We start from the raw sequence: 15,827 nt of genomic DNA on the forward strand, positions 1-15,827 counted from the left end.
ACACACACACACACACTGAAGATTGAAGAGGACTGGTCTTTTATAAGAAATCAGACAAATTCAGGTAAACCGGACTGGCTGGGCATTGTCTTTAATTCAAGCCCAAAAAAGGGCTCTCCTCTTGTCCTTCAGTTTCCACAGCCTCATTCACATCCAGGTTCTATGTCCACGGAGGAAGAGAAATTTCCAAAGCATTCAAGGGCAGCTCACTTCAAGCTGGTTCCAATTAGGCTGGCCAGTATGAATGTCTCAGACGTGTCAATATTTGCAGCAGAGCATGTCTGATTCACCGGGGCATCCTCTAGGCAGCAGGAAACCCTTGCCCACTGTTGCCTACCCAAGTCATCTTATAGGCAGGCATGCCATCACCCTCTCGCTTCCCTTCAAAACTGTCACTTCTATTTTTTGTACCCATGTGGCTACTCCTGGATCTCTCCTTTTCCAAGTACCCAGACTCTTCACAGGAGATAAGCCCCATGGACATTTTAAGTTTCCCAAATATTTCCACTTTAATATTGCTGTTTAGACTTTTAGCACTCTCACATAAACATTTTTGAGAGCTCACTGCAAAGGTGGAATTTTGACCAGTGCCTGAAGCTCTGTGCAGGATTTTATGTTGGTGGAATAAAATGAAATAGATCTAATTAAACAGTATAGGTCATTATATAATGGATATTGAAGCTTATCTGACATGACCATGGCCAGGGAAATGAGGGAGATTTAAGAATAAAGGAAACCCTGGATTTGGTGCCTATTTGAACACATGCAAGAATGACAAGGACGTTGCTCCTGCAGAAGGTTCAAAGAAACCATTCCTTCCTGCAAATGGCACGGTTTTCCTATAGTTTATTTTTATCACCCAAATGTGACATTTAAAATGTTTCTACTCCAAAAGGAATGCTACAAATGGAATAGTTAGGTTCAATATGCTACAAATAGAATAGTTCTATCTGCATCACAGGATAGAAAGTATCTTAGATCTTCATTTGCCACGCTCAATTTATCCGTGTTTACTTCTTGTGGGAATTTTACCGCAGATGTTTTTCGATTTTTTCCCCTACCTCTTTGAACGGAATCCGGGGACTGTTTTGTTATTCACGCAGAAAATACTCATCTATTCTTTCATTTTAGGAAAGTGACAAAAAAAAATTGTTTCTCTCCTCTTGCATTTCTAGCAGCAGCCAGTGTAGACAAACATGGCTCTCCACCCCCCCACCCCACTGCTGACTTGACCTGCTTTCGATAATAAACATTTCCAGGATAGCAAATAAAATGCGAAGCATGTCAAAGAACTTCAAGCCCACCTTGGTCACCAGCAGGCCGAGTGGAAACAAGCGGCGGGAACGGGGTAGAAGACGGTATTTTTTCTTCTTGGCGCTCTTATTTTAATACTAATTGGCACCATTTTCAACACCCTCCATTTGGATATGCGGAGTGTCTATCCTAAAGTGGAGCGGCAGGTGCAGGGCGCAACTCCCCCACCCCCCTTCCCTGTGAGTCCACTTGGTGGGGAGGTCGCACCAGCCCAGCCCTCGGCGGGGGACCACCGCAAAGGAGCCGATTCAGCCCTGAGTCCTCCTTCCTCTTATCCTACCCCCGCCCTTCCATTTCATTGCCTTTATCTCACATTCCCGGTTCCGACGAGCTAGTCTGCTGTTCTCGCTTTTGCGGAGGGTTTACAATTCCCTCTTAGGGGTCAGCTCTTCGTGCCATGTATCTCCTTGCAGCTAGCCATTTCTTAGCATTAGTATTTTTTAAGTGTGATGCGTGAGATCTCCCTTGCAAATCGTGTGTGGGAGAGGGGGAAGGAAGGGAGCACAATGTAACCTAGTGCATAAAGTGCATTTATAGCCTGCTCTACTTTTTTGAAAAAAAGAAAATTAAAAGATTCGATTTGACAGAGCTCTTAAAATCATAGTAAAAACTCGGGGACTGGGCTGAACCAGGACACAGGCGGGAGCAAGTGCGGGCTCGGCAGGCCGGAGGCGCGGCTGTGGGAAGGAAGACCCAGGATTCTGACCCTGCTCGCTCGGAGCCTGCGCTGGTTCTGCGTCTCTGGAGGGAGGCTGCTGGGTACCGCCGTTGATCGTTAGGCCCAGACTCTGCCCAGGGCCCTCCTGGGATGCTGCCTGTGTTTCCTGCCCTTGGATTCTTCCTGGCAGAACCGAAAGGCAAGCCTGGGCGCGTCTGGCCCCGAGGTTGCTTCTTCAGCCCAGCGGGACCCGAGTCGGGCTTTCATGGGCGTGTTTAGGTTTCTCCCGAAGACTATGAAATACGTGGCTCCCGGGAACACCCTGGCCTATTGCGACTGGCACGTTTCGTTTGCACCCAAATGGCTCCCTGAGAGAGTCCCACCAAAAATTAAAGCGACGCAAGAAACATAAAGCAGGAGTGACTGTCACTCCAAGGATGACCCAGAACGACCCTTCCTGCCGCCGCCAGCTTCCAATCCCCCCCGGGGGGGGGGGGTGCAGGCACTCTCTTCCTGCCTCATCTTTAACTCACGATTTTGGCACGGAGTCTGCCTCTCCTTTCTCTTTGCCTTGGGAAATCTGGGTCAGTTCCCAAGGCCATTCGGGGATCCTCGAATCCGTCCTTCGCCCCTCACGGCGTCCAGCCCTAGCTGGACCCGTCAAATCGCAGGACCCGGCACGCGCCCGTAGCTCGGCAGCTCCCGAGCCCCTGGGAACCTTTCTTCACTTGGCTGCAAGCTGCGCCCGGGGCGCTCCAAACAACCAAGCCAAACCCAGCCCGGCATACACATACACATGGAACAGAGACTTTTTTTTTTTTTTTTTTTTTACCTCTGTGGGTTCAGCGCCGACCATGCTGCCGTCCCTTCGGTCGTGAAGGACACCAACCTGCATCCAAGGGAAGTGGAAGAGACGTTTTCTTTCCTTCCTTTTCTTCGACAATCCTACCTTTGGACTACCTCGCCCCCAGTCCAGCCCGCCGCGGGAACCTGCAGAGTCCAGACTGAGGCCGACAGGGGGCGACAAACTGTAAGCTTTTTCAGGGGCCGGGCTGTGAGAGGACTGTGGCTAGCGCTGTGTGGTCCCAGCAGCAAGCAGCTGGCTGCTGGAGGGGTGGGGTGGGAGGGAGATGTGGAATGTGAAGTGAGGGTCGGCGGGCTCTGACACCATAAAGAACTCCCCGGCGCAATCCTCCAACCATCTCCCCCAGCCCCAACGGCCTTCGCCCCGGGGGAACGAGCAGAAGATGCTCTCCTGGACTGCACCTCCTTGCACCTCCTTGCCAGCGTCCAGCGCTCTACTAGCAGAGGTGGGGCGATGTTCCCCTGATAGGGCAGTTGAGAACCAGCTCTCACCGTGGCACCTCTGACCTTATTTGTTCTCTGAGCGTGCATGTCACTCCTCTCCTACAGGAAAAAAAATGGCTTTAGCTGCTTTACCTGGTCTTTCAGGTGCACTGGGTTATGGATACTGTGGTTCCCAGGTCTAGGAACCAATGTTTTTTGGTTTCCATCGCCCAACTTGAAATCCAGGCAATGAAAATCTAGATCAGAGGCTAACAGGTTCCAAACTACCTGGAGAGAACTAAGGGGGGTGATGCGCATGCCACTCCCTGCGGCCTCTGAACACTCCCGCATCCTGTGTGTGCTCAGTTCTCTGCTCCGTGCCTTTGCAGAGCTCCTTGCTCTGTGCACCCACCTTAACCCAAACTGCCCCCTTCCCCCCTTTGGTAACCCGACCCGGCAAGGTAGTGAACAGGCTTAATCTTCCAAATAGTTCCACCCTACCCACCTCTCACCAGAGCGCTGACTGTCCTCTTCCCCCATCCCCGTGGCCTCCCTGAGGCTCCTAGAGCCCAAGACTGCACTATGTTCTCCGTGCAGTGGGAGGGGAGAGACCTCACCTCTTTTGAACCTGGTTTTTCTTTTTCCAGGGATTATTCTTGCCTGGGCCCGTCGCTCTCTGTCTGGAGAGCCCAGGGTACACGGCGCAGGCTCTCCTAATTGACACATTTTGACAGATTGACTAGGAGCTGTTGACTGCTCTTTGGTCCGGTAGCGGAGGGTAAGAGGATCGCCTGCGCTGGTCCGGTCCATGTGTGGCTCTGGCCGTGTCGCCGCTCGGGCTCAGTACGCAGCTCTCTGCCGGCTCCCAAGCTCTAGAATCTTCGGGGATGGAGGACAGGGGAATCTTCCTGTCTCCTGAGGAGAGCTGGGAATCTGGAGAACTGAACGCTCCCTCCTAGGTGCCCCTTCCTGCTCCTGCCAGTTCTGCCAAATGCCCTTGGCACTCACTGACCCTCCCCAGGTCCCGGCCTCCTCTTGTCAGTTCGGTGCAAAATCGGGAGCTTTCTACCTCCACACCTGCTATCTCTTGGACCCCACTGCAAGACTCCCTCTGGGATTGCCATGGTTGGCAACCCAGACTGGGAAGTCCAGAACCAGGTACTGCACTGACGCAGTTTGAAATGGAGAAGAGTTGACGGTTAATGCTAAGGCCAAAGAGTTCAGGGTTGTGCAAGCCCCCCCTACAAATAAGGGCAAAAGAGCCATTCAGTGACTTAATGAGGACCCCTGGAAGCCTCGGGTGCTGGGTGAAAGATGGGGCAAGGAAGAATGTGGGGTTCTCGGCCTGGAAGAAAGGAACTGTCCTTTAGGCCTAGAGGGGAAGCAATGGCGTGCAACCTCCCAAAGGCCAGGCCACCAGGACAAGCCTGGGGTCCAGAGACTGAAGAATCCCTGTTCCTGGGGGCAGCAATTCACAATTACTTTCTGACTTGCGTCCTGTGCCACCTATCAGAAATGAGTGTGGGTGGTGGACTTGTCCACAGAGAGACAGAATCTAAAATGTGCCCCTTTAACATCACTGAAATCACACCACTATCCTAGTGGAGTGGGTGGCAATTAAATATTGTAAAGATTTCCCTGAGATCAGGTTTGGGGTGTCGTAGGGAAATGAGACACGCAGCAGTCTGTCTGCACAACCGCAAATCGCTCTCCCCCCCAAGCACCCTGCACTACGCTGAACGCTCACCACAACGCACCCTTGCCCGGAGCTGGGGCACTGGCACCACTCTCCCCATGCCCCCCCCCCCGGGGTAGAGGGGTAGAGGCAGCCATGAGCACTAACCTTGCTATGATCAACTTTTACCCTCTGATATCTTAATGGTAATATTGGTAGAAGTAGTAATAAAACTAAAACCAAAACTAGTACTAGTACTAATAGTAGCACTAATAAATACTCATCAGTTTGGAACGACTACCTCATCATTCTCAAAAGTCGAGGCATAAGGGGCTTTGAGAGGAGCCAAAGAGAGTGGAAGGTGCCAGGTCCGGCTGAGGTTAGCACTTGTGTGTGTGTGTGTGTGTGTGTGTGTGTGTGTAGGGGGATGGGTTACAGAGGAGGGCCGAGGGGGGAGGAGAGCAGGAGGAGGTGGTAGAGTTTCAGGCCCGGGAGGGGGGCGCCGGGGTGCAGTGACGGGAACCAATGAGCTGCCAACTCGCGCGTCTCCGGCGTGACTGCCGAGATTGACGTGGAAGACACGTCAAATTGATCTCCGCACGCTGCAACCTCCCGGTCAGACGAATTTCTCCTAATCGGATGAAGTTCACTCTAGGCCTGGGGTCGCGGGCGTGGAGAGTGTCCTGGGAGCGCCCGGCGGCGGCGGCGGGCCAGGGAGAGGGCGGCTGCGCGCTCGGCGGCGGCGCACGGCGCGTTTCCAGCCCGCGGCCCGGCCGCCGCGGCTCCCGACTCGCGCGCGCCCTCCCTCTATGCCTCTCCCGCGGCGGCGGCGCCCGAGCTCTCCCGGACTGTGCCGGGCCCAGTCCCGGCCGCTTCGGCGCCAGGCAGCTGGCTGGCCCGCGCGCTATGGGTAAGGGGCGAGCGGTAAGCGGGGCGCGGGCGGGCAGACGAGGCGGGTTGGGTCCTGGCACCTCCCTTTCCTCTCGTCTGCTCTCCTTCGGAGAGCAGGTCCCGGGTCCCTGACAAGTCGCGTTTTCCGCACGCCCCAAGCCATCGGGGGTTGGGGAGGGGAGTTCGGCGTGTCGCAGGAGGGGATGTGCCAATTAGGCGCGTCAAAAGTCCAGAAAGGGCACACAGGGCTGAAGCGCCCGGCGTCCCCCTCTGCAGCCCTTACGCGGGAGTCCACTCCTGGAGCCCGGATCCGGTCCGTTTGCTCGCACTGCGAGATTCTGAGGACCCGCCCGCCGATCACCTTCCAAGGCGCGCCTCGTGTGGCCCTTTGCCTGGTGTGGCCACCCTTTTTGGCTAACCCGCCGGTGTTTTCTATCCCCCCTATTTACTCTCGTCCGGCGCGTCCGCAGAGCAGACGTACGGCGAGGTGAACCAGCTGGGCGGCGTGTTCGTCAACGGCCGCCCCCTGCCCAACGCCATCCGCTTGCGCATCGTGGAGCTGGCGCAGTTGGGCATCCGACCCTGTGACATCAGCCGGCAGCTTCGCGTATCCCACGGCTGCGTGAGCAAGATCCTGGCGCGCTACAACGAGACAGGCTCCATCCTGCCCGGGGCCATCGGGGGCAGCAAACCCCGCGTCACTACCCCCAACGTGGTCAAGCACATCCGGGACTATAAGCAGGGCGACCCTGGCATTTTTGCCTGGGAGATCCGCGACCGGCTGCTGGCCGATGGCGTCTGCGACAAGTACAACGTGCCCTCTGTGAGCTCCATCAGCCGAATCCTGCGCAATAAGATTGGCAGCCTGGCGCAGCCTGGGCCCTACGAGGCGAGCAAGCAGCCGCCACCGCAGCCGGCGCTGCCCTACAATCATATCTACCAGTATCCCTACCCCAGCCCTGTGTCGCCTACTGGCGCCAAGATGGGTAGCCACCACGGGGTCCCGGGCACAGCAGGCCACGTCAGCATACCCCGTTCATGGCCCTCGGCGCACTCGGTCAGCAACATCCTGGGCATTCGGACGTTTATGGAGCAAACAGGTCAGTCTCGGTGGCCCTCTGTAGGGTTCGGGGGAGGGGCGGAGTTGGGGATGGGGGGGGGGGGGGGGGGGGGGGCATGCGGGCAAAGGGTCGCACTTGTCATCCTCCTCAGACCGGTTTTGGCTCAAGGGAGGGTGCAGGGCTGGCCAGGGAGACTGAGGGTCTTGGGCCTTCTGTGGGAGTCCTCGGACATCTTGAACTTTTTATGACAAATATGGAAAATATTTCCCAAATGGAAGAGCAATCGCCGACCACAAATTCGGAGGCCTGAAATTGCGCTTTTTCATTCTTGCAAAAAGTATGCAAAACCCTATCACCAGATCTAAGCCAAACAAACCAGAGTCAATCCTGCGACTGTTTCTTATGATCCCGATCTTTCGGGTTCCCTGAGCATTCCCCAAAGGGTTCTGTTCCTCCCAGGCCCATAGGCTCTTTTGAGTCAAAAAGCACAGGGGAGCTGTCTGCAGGTCTTGTCAAATGGCCTGTATCTCCAGCAGGCCGAGCCACCCTGCAGCTCCTGGAGCTGGGATCTCCCTTGTCAGTGCCCCGGGGCTGCAGCCATCCTGGGGTGAAAAGTCGCAAGGATTTGCCCTTTGCCTGCAATTTTCATCCAGCACACTGTCATTCCTCTTTCTTGGCAGGGGTAGGAGGGAGCGAAGGGGGAGCGAAGGGGGAGCGAATGGGGCAGCATTGATTCGGTGCTCAAAAAGAATTTTTGTGGGCTGGGACTGAGTCCCCAGTCTCTTCACAGTGTCCCCTGCTCCCAACAACCAGCCAGGGAATTGTGTGCTCTTAAGTGAGCAGACTCTACGTGCGTAAGAAGCAAAACTCACCTCATCCCAAGACAGAGGAGGGTGGGCTTGAAGGAAACTGAATGCTTAGCTCCAGTGGCAGTGGGGTGCTCCTCCAAGGCCGAGACCGGGCACAGCTTTATTTATCCCGGTGACTCAAAAACCCTGGGCCGTTTGCTGGGCCAAATCTCCCCATGGTGTGATCAGTGGACAGTTGGCTGGGAGGTGACCTCATCAGGTCAGTGCTCAAATCTGGAATCTTCTCTCAGTTATCTGTGCACACACCTGCTCCAGGAGCAGACATGTGCTTGGGACGAAGGCGGGTGTCTGGGTTGTTGCCTCTTTTGGGAGACCTGGGATGTCTCCAGAGGCAGTTCGGCATATCCTTCCAGACGCCTGTTGAGACTGAGAAACCCATGTAATTCTCACAAGCCTGCTGGGGATTTGAACTTGGACCTTTCCGGTCGCTGTTTCTGGACAGCGGAAAGGCACCTTGGCTGAGTGCGCCCAGCCCTGGCCCTACAGGCCACCTACCGCCAGAGACTTACCATTTCGTGGGAAGCGGGTCGAAGGCTGGGAGGAACGCGGAGCAGGACTTTCTTCCCTCTGCCCTACAAGGAATGAAAGCAAAACCCAGTTCCCAGCTGCCCCTCTGCCTCCGATCGCTCTCTGAGTGTTTGAGTATCTCAGGTGTTCCTGAGGACCCTTCGCCACCCGCTCAGATATGAGCCCAGCGCTTGTAGGCTTGTGTGGAAACGTCTGGACTGCGCCTGTGCCCAGTGCAGATTGGGATGCCCCTTCTAATCCATCCTGTGTCCCCGCAGGGGCCCTGGCTGGGAGCGAAGGTGCCGCCTACTCCCCCAAGATGGAAGACTGGGCCAGCGTGAACCGCACGGCCTTCCCGGCCACTCCAGCAGTGAATGGTCTCGAGAAGCCTGCCTTGGAGGCGGACATTAAATACACTCAGGTAACTGAGTGCCGGGGGGAAAAAGGTGTCTTTAACTGGGGGAGCGGGAGGGTTGGCGGATGAGGGGAGAGAGAAAGAGAAGAGAAAACTCCCTCGGGCCAGGGAGCGTGTTGGTGTGTCTGGCTGCCCGGCCAGTGAGCGTCTGCGCCAACCTATTTCTCTCCTTTTCTCAAGTGCACTAGTTTGGGGGAGGCTGGCTGTCCAGGCGATTGCTTTGCTTTTTGCCAAGATACTTTTGTTAAAAAAAAAAAAAAAAAAAAAAAAAAAAAGCTGGAACCCGGAACACAGATGGGAGATGACTCCCTTTTTCTAAATCCCAGTTGGTGGACACCATCACCCCCCTCACCTCTTATTATTATTTATAACAATTTGCATGGAAATCACTTTGCCAGAGTCCTTACTGGGAAAACGAGAGGCCAGGCCTCGCGCGGGGATAATGGAGGGGACCGCAAGGGGAAATGAGGATTCCCTAGCTCAGTAATTGCGCGGGCGGGGGAAGACTGCCTGGCCGCCTGCTGCTCATGGTCTGTCCTCGATCCCTACAGTCGGCCTCTGGCCTCTCTGCGGTAGGCGGCTTCCTGCCGGCGTGTGCCTACCCGGCCTCCAACCAGCACGGCGTGTATAGCGCACCGGCCGGCGGCTACCTCGCCCCAGGCCCGCCGTGGCCACCAGCGCAGGCGCCGCCGCTGGCGCCTCCCGGGGCCGGCGTCACCGTCCACGGTGGGGAACTGGCCGCAGCGATGACCTTCAAGCATCCCAGCCGGGAAGGTGAGGGGCGCGGGCCGGGAGGGGGTCGGATGAATGGCTCTAAGGTTAGGAAGGGTGCAGGGGAGGAGTGTAAGCATGGGGCATGGTGAGAGAGACAAAGAGACAGATACAGAGGCGTACAGAAAGAGGGGAGAGCTGGGGTGCTGGAGTGGGTCCCAGGCATAAATCCTTCCTAAGCCTGTAGCTTCTTGGAGCAGACTGATTTATAACAGGTGTATGCCTTGTTCCTAGAAAGGCAGGCAGAGTTGAGAGAGTCCCCGGGACTGTCCCTCCTGACTTGTATGGAGAGAGAAGGAAGAGGGTCAGGTTGGCGGACAGGACTCCTAGATTTGAACCTAGTTTTGTGTCCTTGACCAAGTTATTGCTCCTTTCTGGGTCTCAGTTTCTCCATCTGCAGAAGGATTCAGAAGCACCATCCTGCTCACCTTTCTGGGGCTTGCAGAGCTTTGCCTTCTGTGGTGGACTACACTTGGATTTTTCTAGGCACTGCGTCTCTGTTTCGTTTCTCCCTTCCCTTCCCTTCTTTCCTTCCTTCCTTCCCTCCTTCCAGGCCCTGGTCTTTGATTCATTTTCTTAAACATGTGCTTTGGGAAATGGGGAGAGCATTTCAATCATGTATCCCCAAGTCTAGACTCTTGAACTCTGTGTGATTTGGGGTCCGTCTTTCTGTGGGAAATGTAGCTGGAAGTTCTCCTTCCTCTTCTCCCTCCATGAATCCACTCCCTGGTAAGTCCACTAACAGATTTGAGGTATTTAATTGATGGTCAGCAGTGTGAGGGTCATCTTCTTACACTGCCCTCTGAGTTCTATTTTTTTCTTATAACTTGGGAAAAGCTCACTTGCTCTTGAGTCTCATTTTCCTCATTGGTGAACAAGGGCTGGATTTGCTAATTTCAAACCTTCCTGCATTTAGGTTCTCCTCACCAGAAATTTGCAACTTCTACAACCCTACAGAAAAGGAAGAAGTCACCTGAGGGGGTCCCAGCCCTGGCAGTGAAGGAGACAGAGCATAAACTGGGAGGGCAGTGTGGGGCAGAGGGATGTTCTAGATTACAAAGGGATCTTTACCACCTGATCTTCCTCACACCTACCAAGGTGGACATTGGGGGCAAGTGGCATTGGGTAATCAGGGGACAGGAGGGGGCTTCTTCTATGTGACATCCAGGCAAAAAGCTTTATTTCCACGTAGTTTCAGTGAGATGCAATAGCATGATGAGAGAGAGAGAGAGAGAGGAGCCATTAAGGTGCCATCAATAACAGTCAAGTGGAGGCAAATTTTTTTTTTTTCATTTTTCACTTTTTCTAGAACATAAACATCTTGGGGTATAAATTACAAAAACTGAGAATTAGAACTCCTTTACGCTTTACATTTCAGGATAGATGGGGGGATCTTTTTCATCTGTAGAAGTGCTTTTGCTTAGGGTCTTGGAGTGGTGGAGTGGGTCCCAGGCATAAATCCTTCCTTGTGCTTTTGCTCAGGGTCTGGTCCTCGGCCTCAAATCTAACTGCTTCCTTAAGAACGGAGGTTATCTGCTGAATTAGGAACAGAAATGGAATCTTCTCCATTACACAAATCAAATCGTTTAACTAAGCAGGTTCATTTGAATTAGAAAAGCATATCTACAAATTGAAATGATCTCAGGGAGAAAGAAGACTTAAGAAAAAGGACTCATTATCTTCAGAACAATGCCATCATTTGCTAACAGAGCCACTTTGTCCTGAGGCATTTCAGACTCCACATTAGAAACAAATTATGACGTGGGTAGGTAACAATCCAAAGGGAAACCACACAGTTCAGAATTCTAAACTAATTCTAGTGAATTGGGTGTGGGGGGGTATCTGTTGGTGGCTGATTTTCTTTAGAAGATACTTTCTTTCAGAAATACAGGGCCATTCAGTGGCCCTGACATTCATGTCCCTTTTACCAGTATATTTGCTTCCTGTTATGAAACGTCCCACCCATTTTCAAAATCCAAAGCAATAAATTAGCTACCTTAGTTATTAAATTAATACCTTAATTTCCTGACCCTCACAGTTCTTTAAAGATCTAGGTAAATGATCATTGAATAAATCAGGCCCATCACTGAAAATGATTTCTCAAGCTGGCATACAAGTGTAAGTGTTTGAACAGAAACATAAAAATCATGAGAATTACATGCCTATTTGGGTCATGGGGTTTTACCCTTCTCACTGGCAGAAAAGTTGACTTCAAAGACCCTCCCCTTCCCCTTCCCTGCTCCTCCCCCTCCTTTGAAAAATTGCAAAGTAATAAGAATCACTGCCTTTAATTTTTCTAATCATTACTTAAATTGTCTTCAAAGAAACTTATCCCATAAGACAATTTGCTATCATTAATTGTCCAGTTTTTAAGAATAGTAAGAATAGCATTTAGTGAAATTTTTTCAGTAACAAAAATTTTCTACCGAAAGCAATTTAATATTATGCATGTTCAGTAACAAGCAAACACTTTTGATCATCTAGTGCTTACACGCACAACACACATACAATATTTTATCTATCTTCACATCCGTTTCAGTGCATCCTCCAAATCAGTGCAAATGAACATTAACTGTTACCCTGAGGGAAGTCAAATCAAATGTCAAATTATGCATTGCTACTTATTAATTTTTTATTGGTAAAGGGTAGCGAGGCTGGGCTACCTATTTTGTAGGCGAGGAAGTATGATTTACATTTTCCATCCGTGAAAGGAAACTTTAATTCTTGGGGCCTGAGAGAAAAGGAAAGTTCCACCCCACCTACATTTGGAGCGGACCTGGTATTTTTGGAATCTCAGTACTCATCTTTCTTTTTGTAGCCAGGACAGGACCATCTCCACACACCCTTTCCCAGCCTCTGGACAGGTGACAGACCCCACCAGAGGTTCTTGCAAGACAACTGGTATTTACAATTTATAGTGTGTTTTCAGAAACCATCAAAGCCTCATGGTTCTAAAATCCCTCCCAGAGGGGCTTTGGAAAGACTAAGATTTCGAATATCAAATCTAGAAGATATTGCATATTCCTCAAAGAAAATATGTTTATACTTCTTAACTCAACTCGAAGCTTTGTTCCACTTAGCTCTGCTTGGGATTAGTTCTTGAGGGATCGATCCTGAAAACGTACTTTGCCAGAGAGCACTAGGTTGCAGGCGTTTGTGTGAGAGACCCAACAAAGCCAACCAGGTTTCATTTGACCTGGCTCTGGAGACCCCTTCTCAGACCCCGCCTCTGTCCGCCCCTACCGTGGTCCCAGTGGCCCTGCAACCGCAGTCCTAATATTTTGAAAACCCTTGTCCCCATTCCTGCCCCCTAAGATTAAATGAACCCGCAGGGCGCCTAACACCGCAGGCTCAAGCCTCCGAGACCTCCAGGACACAGCCACTCAGGTTGCCTCTGGCTCTGCGGGTGGGAAAGGAGGGGAGGAGAGGTCCTATGGCAAGGGCTGGTGTGGACAGACCTAAAAACGCAGCAGCGGGGTGGAATCTATCTCTGGGCCCCCCGGTGTTTATTTTTTACTAGTTCATTTTCTCCCTTGTGTCTAAGGCAACTGTCCCATAGCTGAGAAACCGCGGCCTCCTCTGATGTTTTCTGAACAGGTCCTCACCTTGAAGGGGAGTACAGGGTGGAAAACAAGGGTCAGAAGACCTCGTTGGCTGAGCAGCCACAATCGTCTTTAGGAAAGAGAGCTGAGAGGAGGGGGAGGGCAGAGTGGTCACTCTGCCCTGGAAAGGTCTTTAGACCCCTCTGAAAACCCCTGTGAAACCAGATGTTCCAGGGGTATCCGGCGCAGCTCCCGCGCAGTCACAGCAAATTGCGCCTGCTACTGGAGCATGGGAGCTGCAGGGGAAAAAAAATCCAGAAATATCCCGATCCCAAAATGAGGCGCTTCGAGCTTCCGCTTTTAAAAGAGGACTTGAAGGGGAGAAGAAGAAAGCTGAGAATGGGCGCCTTTAGGTATAAACTACATGAGCTTCCTGCAGGAGGAGCTGAGCGGCCAGGGGCCGGGAAAGGAGAAACAGGTTGCGCAATCGTGGCGTCACTTTGCTGGTTTCCAGAGGCAAAACTAGGGCCCCTTCCCAAAACCCTAAATAATAGAGCAACGCGCAGAATGCCGTCTGATCTCGCAGATTCACTGTCACTTAATCCGGAGGCCCATAGGCTCCAGGGCGTGCTGTGACCGCAGTGGGGATAGTAGCTGTGTTCCCGGGCCGCGGGGCAGAACGAAGTCGGCCACCCATTTAAAGCGCGGCCGCCTCCGGTGCCGAACGGATCCTGACCGCCGCGGGCCGTCTATCAGGGGCGGCTTTGGTGACCCGCTTCACGCTCTGTTACCCTCTGTCCACCGCGAGCGTCCCGAGCCGCTCTGGGGACAGTGGACCTGATGCGCTAGCATCTCCCCAGGCCTGAGCGCGCAGCTGGGGTCTGGGTGGCGGTGGAAGGAGGGGAGCGGGGGTCTCCGACCTGAGAGCCTCCCCCGCCGGGCTGCCCTACCGACCCGAGCGCCCATCACCTCCTTTATTGAGAGGGTGCGGGGCAAAGGCAAGTGCACTCGGGCTGAGAACAGGGAGCGTTTGCAGCACGGCCAAGGCTGTGCTCACTCGTGGCTCCCTTAAGGGGATCCGGAAAGATGGGCGCCAGTGGGCCTGTGGGGTCCTTGGAGGACGCGGGTCCGGGCTTCCTTCTTCCAAACCCCTATAGTGTCAACCCCGGATCCTCGCGTTGTCACCCGCATTTGCGGACGTCGCAGACCTCTGGGTCTCTCACTCTGAGCCGCGCCAGCCAGTGACCCGACGTCCCTGTGCTTCCTCCCGCAGTGGCCGATCGGAAGCCGTCCAGCCCCGGCGGCAAGGCCCCAGATGGCCTCAGTAGCTTACACGGACTGCCCATCCCAGCCTCGACCTCCTAGGGGCAGCGCTTCCCCGAGCCCCAGCCCGAGCCCAAGCCCGGAGCAAGAGGCGGACCGGTGGGCGGAGCGGGGCGTGCAGCTCGGCCTTGCAGTCTCGGTGGCGCGCGCGGGACCCAGGACAAGCCGAGGAGGTGCCCAGAGCCAGCCCGCGGGGGGCCCGCCCCATCGGTTCCGAGGCGCACCGGTTCCCAGGTTCCCCACCGGCCTGGCGGCCATACTTCCTTCACCGGCCAGGGTTTTTAGGCTTCTCTGAAATTTGGCTTTAGATTGTTGCACCCTCGTCCCGATCCTTGCTCCGACATGGCCTCCCTCGCCCGGCCAGCCTCAAGTGTCTTTTCCTACCTCTCCCAAGGTGGTTCGGCACCCTCCCTCCCTCCCTCCCTCTTCCATTCTCTGCCTCGCGTCCTTTCTGTCTTTGCTTCCTCCCTCCTTCCTATCCTAGGTTCCTTTCCTTCTTCATGTTTCCCCGCCTTCCTTTTGTCCTCTTTAATTTTTCTCCCCGCAGTCTTCCTGCTTCCCTTTCTCCTTCACATTCTGCGCCACTGTGCTCCCTTTCCTGGGGTCCTGCCCCCCTTCTCTCTTTAGTGTGTTTTACAATAAGTGACTCGGTTTCTCTTCATTCCTACTGCTTCCCTGACCTAAAGGCCTTCCCAGGAGAGCCCCAGACTGGGATCCCCATCAGTCCTCGCTCTGCAGCTGGTACTCTTTAGTCTCCACCCCTCGGAGCCCCCCAGCCCTAATGGAGGGTTCTGGAACCTAGGAAATGGACAGAGAGGCCATGGCCTTTATTTTATATTTTTATATTAATGAACCCAAGCAAAACCTGGTTGAACTATCTTATTTTTTCTCTCTCCCCCAGGATATTGTCTGATAATCTGTATGTTCTCAGTGCTTAGTGGCTGAGCTTCTCCTTGCTTCCTCTGAGATGATGTCACCCCAAAGAAGATTGGGGAGGAGAAGGGGGCATTGTGGTCATTGGTATTTTCTTTCCTTAGAAAACTGCATGCCCTGGAGGTGCTCCTTCCTACCCTTACACACCTAACAGGAGGGAATCTAACACAATGTAAATGCATCAGCACTGTTTTCGGTTTTCAGGGGTCAGCACATTTGTTAATTTAAATCACAAACTGCTTCCGGGTACAAAGGTGCAATCTGGCTTCTGGTTTGCAAGGGGATGAGGGACAGAAAAACCCAGAAAGTGTCTTCTAGAGCTGGACGCAAGAGCTGTTCACTGCTTCCAAGTTCAGGCGCACTGGTGGCGGGACCCTGGACATAAAACTGCAATTTTTGTAGTCATAAAAATGTCACTGGTGAGAGTGTGACATCACCTGTTAAACGTGGCTGCCTTTGAATAAAGGAAAGCATCTGGAGAATGCTCCGTAAGGGTGAGCAAGTCTGTGTCCAATCTGCATTGTTGTGTAGGTCCGCCTCACCTACTCTAGTCCCTCAGTTCCCAGCATGAACACAAATAT

At 53.3% G+C, this 15,827-nt stretch overlaps 1 protein-coding gene across 1 annotated transcript; it reads left to right on the top strand.

The window, feature by feature from the left end:
* The first annotated feature begins 5,573 nt into the window (after window positions 1-5,573).
* PAX1 (paired box 1) lies at window positions 5,574-14,355 on the top strand. Its single transcript, XM_032419201.1, has 5 exons — window positions 5,574-5,844; window positions 6,296-6,925; window positions 8,541-8,683; window positions 9,229-9,451; window positions 14,264-14,355. Exons 1-5 carry the CDS (start codon window positions 5,574-5,576, stop codon window positions 14,353-14,355), a joined length of 1,359 nt encoding a protein of 452 aa, XP_032275092.1.
* The last annotated feature ends 1,472 nt before the right edge of the window (window positions 14,356-15,827 follow it).

Source organism: Phoca vitulina, unplaced genomic scaffold (genome assembly GCF_004348235.1).
Source record: "Phoca vitulina isolate PV1807 unplaced genomic scaffold, GSC_HSeal_1.0 scaffold22, whole genome shotgun sequence".
In the NCBI taxonomy this organism is placed as follows: domain Eukaryota; kingdom Metazoa; phylum Chordata; class Mammalia; order Carnivora; family Phocidae; genus Phoca; species Phoca vitulina.